Raw genomic sequence first — 12,165 nt, forward strand, 5'->3', positions numbered from 1 at the left:
TTGGAAAAATCTTTCTGAAGACCAAATCTTTTTGAAAATGTTTTTAATGGAAAATAATGCTAATGAAAGCACATTAAGTACAACAGCTGTACAATAAACAGTGCAAACTGATATACCTTGGCTCCTCAGATCATGTTAGTAAGTTCAAATCCCCACAAGTGGAACTTTCAGTTCATGCTTTCTTTGAATGGAAGATTTTATTCAATTGGTGAAATCCAAAAGCTCCTTTAAGATTCCTGTGTGGGGTAGAGACTGGCATTCAATCATTTTCTATACTTGCTTACTCCAATCAAGGGTTGGGGGTGGGCTGGAGCCTATCCTAGCAGACATAGGATGAGAGGCGAGATGCACTCTGGACAGGATGTTAGTCTATCACAGATGAGGGAAGCAATTTTTTAATTTTAAAGTATCTTAAAAAAGTTGAACTTTTTAAATGCCCAGAAACAGACCAGAAGATTCTAATACAAGAAGATCATCTCATCTAGCTTTCACCAGATGCTTGGACCTGAGGAGTTTTGAAATAAAACATGTGAAGTCTGCATTTGGAATGTTCTGAGGAAGACAGAGACAGACTTACACAGAACCACATGGTCTGACATGCTGCTCTCTTTATGAAGATAAATGAGGGAGGTGGTGGCGTAACAGCTTGCACGTTGGACTGGGATGCCAGCAACTCGGGTTCGCTTCCCGATTGCAACCACGCTCCCGACTGGCACTGTTAACATCAGTGCTGGTGGGGAGGAGTGACACGTGTCGTGGGCCCTTCTGGAAATAAGTCGTAGACTTTCGTTGGTTACCCACATTAAATAAGAAAATCTTCTTCTTCTTCTTCTTCTTAAATTCTCTTCGGTCCATTTTTTATATTTAAACTGCAGCAGTTGGGAGGTGTTCACCCTGATGGGAATAGCACTGCAAGGGATTCTGGGAAAACTGTAATGATAAATAATTATGATTTATCCTGTAATTGCAGAATATCTTGTGCCAGTTCTTGTGATAACTTGTAGTTACATAGAGAAGTGATTGTGATGTCAAAATGAAGAAGCAATATTCAGCATAATAAGTGTAAAGTGTATCTCACAGACTCATGTTTACCTCTTGTTACATGTTTTTGCCCCTGTTTGTTTGTTTGTGAACAACCTGGACCCCAGTATTTTTCATATATCATTATGATATTTTTACTGAAGATTCATGTCCTGATAGGCAAGAACTGATTCAGTTTTCAAGGTCATAGGTCAAAGGGCAAAGTCAGGAAAAATATTGGAAATCTGGAAAAATTCCTATCTTTAACATTGAATGAATTTTAAAAATTCATAACTCTGTCACAAAAGATCAAATTTCTTTCATATTTGACAGTATTTTGTAGGATTGTTTGATCCAGATTACAGATGTTGTGGCCATTTCCTGTTTAATGTATATTTTGCATTATATCTCAATCAAACGTGCCCCAATCACTCTCATATTTGAAAGTGAGGTGCAGACTGGCACTCACTATCACCTGACAAAGTTTGATCCAGATCTGGTCTAGATTGTGGATTTTGAATTTAATATTGAAAAACCCATTTGGTATACATTTTGCATTATATCTCAGTCAAAATTGCCTCAGTCACTCTAATTTCTCTGTTATAGATTTATCTACACCACCAAAACTGGATGGAGGTTCCAATTTTATGCCTGGTTGTTTTCCAGTTATCAGTCAGAAACCAAGTGTCAAAAAGCAACGACCATTGTTCACAGCAGAGATAACCAATGTTCTGTGCAAATTATACGAAAAACAATTCAGAAACTGAAAGAGTTGAGAAAAAAAACCCTGACAACACCACAAACACACTTTGATTCAAGTGCATGAATTAAATACATCCTCCTGCCATTTGATCACATCTAATTTAGCTTCTGAAAAGCAGCTTCTAACAAGACTTTGACCTAGAAAACTTTTTCCAAGGTAAATTTTTTGTGGAATTGGAAACTAGTGTAGGGGAGGTTTGCTCTCTGCGAACGCGATGCTCTAGTTTATTTATTTATGTATTTATTTTCGTCCATTTCATAAATGTCTACTTTGCCCAAAACTGTGCCAAATGGCATTTATGTAGCATAAAAACTTTGAAGGAAGTAAAACAAAGACAACTCTGTTATTTGAATGAAAAAAATACATCAACGCCAAATGCATAATAGATCTTTCCAGGAATTAGGTTCACTATAATGTGACGGTGCATAAAACAGGTTTTACGCACTATAATTCTTTGCAAATAACCAAAAACATTAGTGGGTGTTGTGCAAAAAAAGTCACAGCTGAGGTGTGAAGCAGTAAGTGAAGCCCGAATGAGGAGAACAATCAATGTTTCTTTGTTTAATTACTTTCGGATTCCCCTATAAATTATAGACTTGATGAAGACTTATTATTTTTGCAGCTGCCGCGGGTGAAGATATCTGACCGGTTGACCTGAATTGGCATCTTGACGACTGTTTTGGCACTGGTGCTGTTGAAACGAGGCGATGAATACACTGTCGGCAAAGTAGTCATGAGGAAGTCAATCAGAGTCAATGTCCTTGTTTCTATTTGGCAGCAGAGCGACCTGAAAGCCACGAGCTGCTGTCTCAGCATCATCCTCGCCATCGTGTAACCCCAATATCTGTCAGTATCAACGCCGTGGAGGCTAATTCACGCGCCTCCGTGACTCCTGTCCCATTTAGCTCTGTCAGCTAACACGCAGCAACAAGCTCCCCCCCACCCCCCACGGCTTATAAAAACTTTAAGGAGGCAGAAATGGATGGTGCTTCAGGAAGCACAAAATAATTATGGATCAGCATTTGCTGGGCAGCACTGATCCTTAGTCCCCCCTCCTGGGGGCTAACTTAAAAACATATTCATAAAATCAGACTGATTTGCATTATTGATGTATATATTATACATTTACAACATGTTAGGCCAGAGGAAGGTGGGTACACTCTGGTGTAATTGTTAAAGGGGGATAAACTGAGACTGTCAAGGCTGTCATGTGTAACAGGACTAAGTGCAGTATTCTGCATCACGGCCTGAATATGTTAACCTGATGATGGCCTCCCTCCCCGGCACTGGCCAGCTCAGGCCTGGGAGTAGAGCTGCTGCCCTGTGTGTCACCACCACCTCCACCACACTGTGGAACTGCCCTGTTACCAGTGATGCCGGTAACGCGTTACTTAGTAACGCGTTACTCTAATCTGACCACTTTTTTTAGTAACGAGTAATCTAACGCGTTAATCTTTCCAAATCAGTAATCAGATTAAAGTTACTTCTCCAAGTCACTGTGCGTTACTATTATTTTTGCATTGTGGGTTGATAGCAGCATTAAACTTGGTCCGTGGGCAGGAGGTCGGGGTTTGACTGAACTACACACTTTAAGCGAGCTGTGAGCTTTTCATCCGCGGTTTTCTGCAGCAGCTACGACTCGTCCTCACCTCTTAAAGCATGGTGACAACAGCACACCTGCACTGAACTTTACAAAGACATTTTTATGTTTTATTTTTCTCCTTTATTTAGAATTCTGATCTGAGCCGCTCCGTATCGTCTCGTTAAAAACAGCTGATCCTCCGCGACATGTCAACAACTAACACTATTTTCCACTCAAATGCACCTAAACTCTCTTTCTGAGGACCACATGACGTGAAAACTCAATAAAACTTTCTTACCTGTAAATCTGGTCATGTTTTCTGCATAAATAAATGTTATCCATTCTTTGTGCACAAACACCAAAGCAGGGGCGAATCCAGATGGAATGGGGGTGTGGGGCAGGGATGTGCCCCCCTCAACACCCCTAGATTAAAGGTCCAGTTTTGAAGCCTTTTTTTGCTACAACTACTAATACTACTTATAATAATAATAATTTTGACAAGTAAAATGTTTAGAGAGAATTTAAATGTTAGAATAATGTTAGAAAGAATTTAATAGTTACATTTATAAACAATGTAGGCTAGAAATTGCAAGTTTTACTGTTACAGTGCTGTCAACAGTGAAATATGAGATCAAGAAAGAGGTCTTTATTTTACTTTTTATAAAACAAGTATTTATTTTCATTGAAGTCAAGAAAGGGTGACTATAAAGCGAGTTTTGGCTAAACAAGTATCATTGTCATGTTGAGGTGGCAGAGGGTTGTTGTCGACAGCTTGGGAAAGTAACTAAAAAAGTAACTAGTAATCTAACTTAGTTACTTTTACAACTGAGTAATCAGTAAAGTAACTAAGTTACTTTTTCAAGGAGTAATCAGTAATTGGATTACTTTTTCAAAGTAACTGTGGCAACACTGCCTGTTACTGGGTTGACAATCACCCAGGCAGACATGTGATCCATCCCCACCTCCCAAAGGTAGCCATCGATCTGCAACAGCCAGATGATTCATGAGCATCCGCTTGATCTGTTTCAGTCACTGGGTTCCCCAGCACTGAGGTACCTGCATGTTGGATGATGCTCAAGGAAGCGTGCCACATGGCCATAGTGTCACAGGGCAGTGTTTTCAAACCGCGGTCCTCAGGGACCCTGCACGTTTTTCATCTCTGTCTGCTCAGAAGTCTGTTAGCGCTTGATTTTTTTTTTTTTACTACAGTTGAATGAGTTAATTATCTTTTGACAGACCAGGCAGAGATTAAAAATGTACAGGTTCAGGTCTTTGAGGACCAGGGTTGGTAATGGTGGGTATTCCCTGCCAATACAAGTTGTAAACCTCATCTGACTCAACCCAAGTTCCCGCTCATTTGACGGAAAGACATTCCAGCCGTACCCAAGGATCTGAGGACCACTAAACCTCCATTTTTGGGCAGTGGTGGCATCTTTAAACATGCCAAGTTAGTTGGGTATGCAGCCATGTTGGTGTCCTGGTGCCCATTGGATGCACTCTCGCTTGTTCATTATGATGAACTTCTACAATTAAGCAAGCTAACAATACACTGCGTGCCTGAAACACATTCCAGGTTTGTGTTCTGATACTCTTGCTTAGGACATTTGCCAGGCTTGTGTTCTGATACTCTTGCTTAGGACATTTGCCTGGAATATTTTGTGAAAGTGGCAGAAAAATCCCCAAAATCTATGTGCCCACCAAAGACCCCCACAGACATCACGTCGAAACTCACAACTCGGCAGACACACACACACACACACACACACACACACAGTGCTGTCAAGACGTGTATCACATTTGTCTTGATTTACACTTTGAAGTGTCTCACTGTGCACCAGAACAAGCAGAACTCACATCAGAGTGCCTGGCTCATCTGGGCTTCACACCAGTGTGAAGCCAGTTTAGATGGGACATTTTGGCATCAAATTGTTAAAGTTTTCATTGTGTAAATGGGGTTACAGCAGCAGCCAGACATCTCTCTGTGCCGGCTGTAGACATGGAGAGTGTCCTGCTGTTTTTCACGGGTCATCAGCTGTTCCTAATGACACCACAGACACCGAGTGCATCAAGCGGAGGCACGGAGCACTGCAGTTTCTGGTCATTGCTTTATCTGTGCTTTACACGACAGAAAGTAGTTTTGAAATTTGGTTGTGAATCTTGTGGAAATGCACTGAGTAATTTTGTGTGTGTGGAATGTGGACTTTCTAGATGTGCTAAAAAAAAAAAAAATACAAAGAACAATACATATTTAAGTTGAAAAATGATAATTATAGGGGATGGTCAATTCTGGGGATTGTTTGTGTTATTTTGTTTGTTTTTGGTGTTTTAGTAGAAATGTAACATTCTCAAAGAAATACTCTCTGAGGTCCTTTAAAAAATATTTCACTTTGCATATACCACCAAATTTTTCCATAATATTAACATGTTCCGCCAAAAGTGGAGCAGGCAGATCAAGGAGATAAGGAGTCAGTACTTTAACGTTTCCCATAATCCCCCTGGCGTCCCCCTGCATTTCCCAGAATGCAATGCGGCGCCAGCAGAGTTCCGGAGTCTTAAGCCGCGTTCACATCGGGTGCGACGCGAGCGACTGCAGCCACAGGTTGCCATGGAATCCCTATATAAGGACGCGTTTTGGCGCCAAACCGCGCAGCGCGACACGATGGAGGCGAGTGAAGCGACGCGAGTGAAGCGATTTTGAGCATTTTGCGCGCTTGTGGCGCGATATTGCGTCGCCTCACGTCGCGTTGCCCTCCTCCCCAAGTTCAAAAATCTGAACTTTTTCGTCTCGTCGTGACGTGATGACCAATCAGGGACTGGATATGTAGTGATGTGGAGATGTCTGGAGTTTGACTGAAGATGTCCTGTATCTGTACCTGTGAGCAGGACTTATGTCTCTTTTGTCCTTTATTTCACAATCATGACAGAGTTTTTGGAGCGAGCAGCAGCACCACAGCAGCGGGGAGCGGAGTTTCTTTTTATTTTTATTTTACATGCACGCACGCGCGAATCGTCCTGGAGATTATTTTACTTATTAACTACACAGCTGTATAATAAAGCAAATGGTGACTGGTTTCTAAACACAATTATGACAGAGTTCTTGGAGCGAGCAGCAGCCCTACTTGCAGCAGCGGGAGCAGAGCTTTTTCCTTTTCTTTTGTTTTTACGTGCGCGCGTGAGCGAATCATCTGTAGAGAATATTTTATTAATTAACTTCACAGATGTATAATAAAACAAATGGTGACTGGTTTCTAAACACAATTATGACAGAGTTTTTGGGGGAAGAGCGAGGAGCAGCAAGCAGCGGAGTTTCTTTTTTTTATTATTATTATTTACATGTGCGCGCGCGAACGGGACAGTTGGTCTTCAAACTGTCCCACAGAGGCGGAGGACCGCTGAAAGTGGCCGTCACCCAGACACAGCTCCTGCAGCAAATAATGATACTCCTTGTATTAGGAGCTTTCCACAGCAACTCGCTCCGTGTGATCAAGGTCCGTCATGTTAGCTTGACTGACAACCGGAGCCAGCAAGCGGAATGGAAGCTCCTCCTATTTGATGACGCACCGGGGCGAATTTTCGCAGTGAAAGTCCACCCAAGCAGAGTGACACACCGAGCGAAGGAGGTGCGTCCGTCGCCTGGCGACCCACGCGAATTTATAGCGTCTGATCACACCCGGTGTGAACGCAGAATTACAGTGCATGTAAACAATGGCTAGCAAGGATGTGGATCACGAGCGATTATGATGAGGGCATGTTCTCTCAAATTGAGAGTGTTATCTACAGGAGGTGTAGCACCTGTGATGAACTTCTGCCTTGCCCCAGTGGTGTCTTGTTGTCAATGCGTCATGAGGTGTGTTTACATTGTGCTGAAGCTGATGTCTTGCGTGACTCACAGACTGCGAATCGGCATGACATTCACAACTGCGAAAAAGTGAATGTGGAAAATCAGAATCAGAATCAGAAGAGTTTATTGCCATTGCCAGTGAACAGGATTCACAGACTAGGAATTTGCTTCGGTACAATGGTGCAACATTAAGAAGAGATAAAATGCTAAGATAAAATATAACATATGTGTCAAAATAAGATAAAATATAAGATAAAAAAAAAAGAAATATGAAATATGAAAGGCTGTGTGCAACAGAAAAACAGAGAAACAGAAAAAACAGTGCAGTGGGAGGAGTGCAATTAAAAACCACAAGGAACAAACAAGGAATTTGATCTGGTATTAATGGTGCATAAACAATAAGAAAAGAACAAAAAAAAAACACTTCTGTAAGAAGTAAAAGAGTCAGATAGGCAAAGCTATATGAACTGTTAAATAAATATAACGTAATGGAATGGGGCTGTGCATATACAAGTTGTTGGGGTACAGATGTACAGTACCTTTCAGTGTAGGGATGACCAATCTGTACTTTATGGTACTTTGGGTGGGGTAAGTGGGGGACTCTGTCATTGTTCATGAGTCCAGCTGTGGATGGAATGAAGCTGTTTTGTGTCTTGAGGTTTTGGTCCTGATGGACCTCAGCCTCCTGCCAGAGGGGAGGGGTGACAAAAAGTTTGTGTCCTGGGTGGGAGGGATCGGCCACTATCTTTGTTGCTCATCTCAGGGCCCTGGAGGCAAAAGGGAACACATTTACCTCAAGTGTGAGTTCCTTCCCACTTATGAGTGATGACTTCCCTGGTAAATGGAAGTCTCTGCCTTTACATATAGAAAGGATCAACCAGATTTTGATCCAGCAACCCTTCACTTAATAGAGACGCTGCTCTTTCATCGGAGCTATCCTTTCAACATTATACCACTCATGCTTAAATTTAAAAAGAAAAAGATGACTGGATCTGCTTTTCTTTTCTTCACAGGTTTTGTGAGCTTCGACAACCCGACCAGTGCACAGGCAGCTATTCAAGCAATGAATGGCTTTCAGATTGGAATGAAGAGGTTGAAAGTCCAACTAAAGAGACCGAAGGATGCCAGCCGCCCTTACTGACAAAGCCTAGCTTCAACATTAACCACAGCGGCACAGGTGAGCGCCTGCCAGGGCCAAGCGCGCTTCAAGGTTCAGAGGCTTCGCCATACGCTGAAGATAGGCACGCTGGATTTAGATATGTGCCATTTTTAACTTTTTAACCATCTTCTCACTTTGTAAGTTTCTCGGCCGTTATGATAAGCAACAGTGTTATATGAAGGGAACATTATTGTTGAAGTTTTTTGAAGCATGACATGCTTTATAATCTGCAGACGTGAAAAGGAACAGGCTGAGCCATGGTTTGATATGCAGAGCAGCAGGCTTATTAATTATGGGAAAATCTGACATTGTCCTGATTGACAAAGATTGATTAGGTGTGCCACCGTGGGTTCGCTCTCTCCAGACCATTAAACTGATATAATGGAGCCCTTATTGAACTATCCAAAGTTTAAAGAAATACATCGTTTGAATGACAGTTAAATGAGCAGTGAGATCTGAAATTGCTTCTTTCATTCCCCCCCACCCACATTTCTTCTTCCAGGTTTTTGAGGACACGTGAAGATATCTTGGAGGAGTTCAACTTTTTTCCTTTTTTCCTTCTGAAAAACAAAATATCTTTAAAAAAATCAACACCGTATGGAATTTTTGAAGACATATCAGCGTTTTTGCTCGTGACGACACAGGTTGGCAAAAAGACGAAGCGAAACAGGAGTCGCTTTTGCCAGGGGACTTAAACGACAGTAAACATATGGCACACTGAAGAAAGACGATGAGGAGGGGAAAACAAAACTGAAGAGGATGCGACCAGACTGAACAACAACAGAACTTTTCTTGTTGAGACTTGAATTGTTAATTAAGCAACAAACGAAAAAAAAAAAAAGCAGCAACAACAACAAATAGATTTCTATATACATATTATATACACACACATATATATAAAGAAAGATGCGCTTGTGGCATTTACTGTCCTGGACAAATGAGGGTTCAAACTTGAAGATCAAGAAAAACAGTGGCAAAAAAAAAAGAAGCTGTTCTATACGTCCACTGATGAACTTTCTTTCTCCTTCCCTCTTTCTCTTGTTCTCTCTTTCAGCGAGCGCAGAATTATGACTCTTGGAGGTCACTGAGGTTTCCATTAGCAACAGTAGAACTGCGAATATTTCACCCCAAAGGGACCAAAGGACCAAACGTTTTTATTGTTCTGAGCAGTAATATAGTATTAATGACACTAATACTACAAAATACTACTAATATTATGAGTTAAATGTAAGAAGAAATATGAGCTTCAGGTTGGAAAAAAGAAGAAAAGGGTTTCAGTTTAGTTTGCTTTTACATTTATAGCTACTGGGTTCGAGACTATTAACACAAAAACAGAAGGGAATAAATAAATCTAGATTATTTTAGTGGTGTAGAATACGTGGGTTAGAAGTTGTTTTGGCCATGTTCAGAATATGTTCTTTAGTCATTTCATTTCACCTTTGTATCATCTTGTGATGTGACAGTTGTTGCATCAGAAGAAAAGGAAATGCAGCACCGTAAATTAGTGCCAAAAGTATGACATTTCATCAAAGCAAATGTCACAGACCTGCAGAGTGCTCAGCCGTGTTGTTCATCTGCTCTTTGTTTCCATCGTGCCGTCACGAAGCGCTCCCATGGTGGCTGATTGTCATCATGAATCCCCATCATTCCTCCAGAACAATGCCGTTCCACGCCGTCATTAAAGCAGCGATATGGCGCATAATCTGACTGTAAAGCCACGTACGCAGCAGTTAAACATCTGTCATTGCTTAAAGGGTTTGAATTATGCACATTTTCTGCAACATAAAATATTTTTAAAATGCATATTTAAGTTTGGGGTCAAAAATATTCCATAGACAGTGAAATGATGCATCCTTCAAGAAATCAATTTTATGTCTCAAAGAAACAAATTTTCAACATGTCACTTTCATGATGTCCAGTACAGTGTGGGTGTGTCACACCGAGTACACACAGGGTCAGTGACAGTGCAGTCAATAGTCCAGATACAGAAACGTGACATTTTGATATGAAATTCCAGCCATATTAAAATGCAAACGGTTGATATCAACAGATTAATAGACTTGAATGTACAGATATGAATCTATGCCTTGACATTTAACACACTATCTCAAAAATAATTGAAAACCTCCAAATTAAGAGGTGAATGAACTGAATAAAATTTGGTTAACTTGCACCAAATCAATAAAAAAAGTAAGTTTGTTTTGCCCGGGTATGCCTGGCTTGTTGCAGGGAAAATAATCATTGCATGGAAGTTAGGAGCAGACTCTACTTTTATCTTGTTAACGTATGAGTGATTGAAGGGACATGAAGCCTGAAATGAGCCTGTCATTTATGTTACTTTCCAAAGCCTATATAATGCAGCGGATATCTGAAAAAAAAAATTCAAATGGTGATGCAAGCACCAAATTTGGCACAAATACAACTTAGACATTACGCTTTTGAAAAGGCAGGGTGTCCACTTGAATGTTCTGTAGGGGGTCAAGTGAAGAAATACACAAGGGTTAGAATTAAAAGATGCTCCAGCCATATTCAAAACTATGCCACATTATTTGAGATTCCAAAAAAGGTATAGTTTGGACTATCTGTGACTGAATGTTATGGAGTTATGGGGTAAAAACAGCAAAAATGGTGACAAAGGTCAACTGGACCAGGGGTCAAAAGTTAAAGTTGCTCTAATTTTGGAAAAAAAATCAATGCAAATTATTAGTTGACTTAATAGGGTTTTAAAAAGAAATAGTTTGCATCAAGTGTCATGCTTAGTTATCATGTTACGGGGTAACAAATGTCACATGTCATACAATCCAATGGGCGTCGACACTGGTTAAAATGTCATTGCACAAAAACCACAATAGCAGTTACCTTGGTGCACACAGCCAGTTAGAGTGAATTAGGGCAGTGAAAATGCTTGTGAGAGAGGAGAGGCTAATGCTAATAACACACTGATGGGAATTTTCAGTTCTCCATTCCACGTTTGAAAAATCTACCCAGAATTCATTGCTTTGTCAGCATTCTTTTTTTTCCCAGTTAGCCGAGTTTACGGTCCCACTGTCTACATACGAGGTCTGTCAATAAAGTATAGGTCCTTTTTATTTTTTTCAAAAACTATATGGATTTCATTCATATGTTTTTACGTCAGACATGCTTGAACCCTCGTGCGCATGCGTGAGTTTTTCCACGCCTGTCGGTGACGTCATTCGCCTGTGAGCACTCCTTGTGGGAGGAGTCGTCCAGCCCCTCGTCGGAATTCCTTTGTCTGAGAAGTTGCTGAGAGACTGGCGCTTTGTTTGATCAAAATTTTTTCTAAACCTGTGAGACACATCGAAGTGGACACGGTTCGAAAAATTAAGCTGGTTTTCGGTGAAAGTTTTAACAGCTGATGAGAGATTTTGAGATGATACTGTCGCTTTAAGGACGTCCCACGGTGCGAGATTGCAGCGTCGGCTCGCAGCCGCCGCGACGCTCCGCCACAGGAAAAATACCTCCATTGGAAGCCTTAAGGACAAGTTGGAACATGTCCAGCTGTTAAACAATTTCTCATATACTCACTCCACTGAAAGCCATCAAAAGCCGCCTGGATTTTACAAATGGTTATCAACACGGAGGTGTTTTTCCTGTGCCGCCGCACCGCGCCGGATGCGTCCCGACGCGCGGACCCGTCCGCACATCTTTCATTAAAGAAATCTCCTTTAACAGTGGAATATCCGGATAAAATGCTGAAACCGACTTCTTCTGAAACTTCTCTGTTCTCTCACGACGTCCTGGATCAATAGAGCCTGAAATGTGGAGGTTTTCAGCTTGAA

The 12,165-nt window shown here is 41.1% G+C and overlaps 1 protein-coding gene across 7 annotated transcripts in view; it reads left to right on the plus strand.

Annotated features, from left to right (window-relative positions):
* Positions 1 to 9,345, plus strand: part of celf5a (cugbp, Elav-like family member 5a) — a 788,658-nt gene extending 779,313 nt beyond the window's left edge. For 6 of the 7 annotated variants that reach the window (XM_034180251.1, XM_034180254.1, XM_034180257.1 and 3 more), the window contains exons 11-12: positions 8,220 to 8,369; positions 8,864 to 9,345. In XM_034180251.1, coding sequence (XP_034036142.1) covers positions 8,220 to 8,347 — 128 coding nt within the window. In that variant the 3' untranslated portion in view covers positions 8,348 to 8,369; positions 8,864 to 9,345. Of the gene's footprint in view, positions 1 to 8,219; positions 8,384 to 8,863 lie in introns of all 7 variants that reach the window. The other variant, XM_034180252.1, reaches the window with a different exon arrangement.
* Positions 9,346 to 12,165: the final 2,820 nt, after the last annotated feature.

This window comes from Thalassophryne amazonica, chromosome 10 (genome assembly GCF_902500255.1).
Source record: "Thalassophryne amazonica chromosome 10, fThaAma1.1, whole genome shotgun sequence".
Taxonomy (NCBI): domain Eukaryota; kingdom Metazoa; phylum Chordata; class Actinopteri; order Batrachoidiformes; family Batrachoididae; genus Thalassophryne; species Thalassophryne amazonica.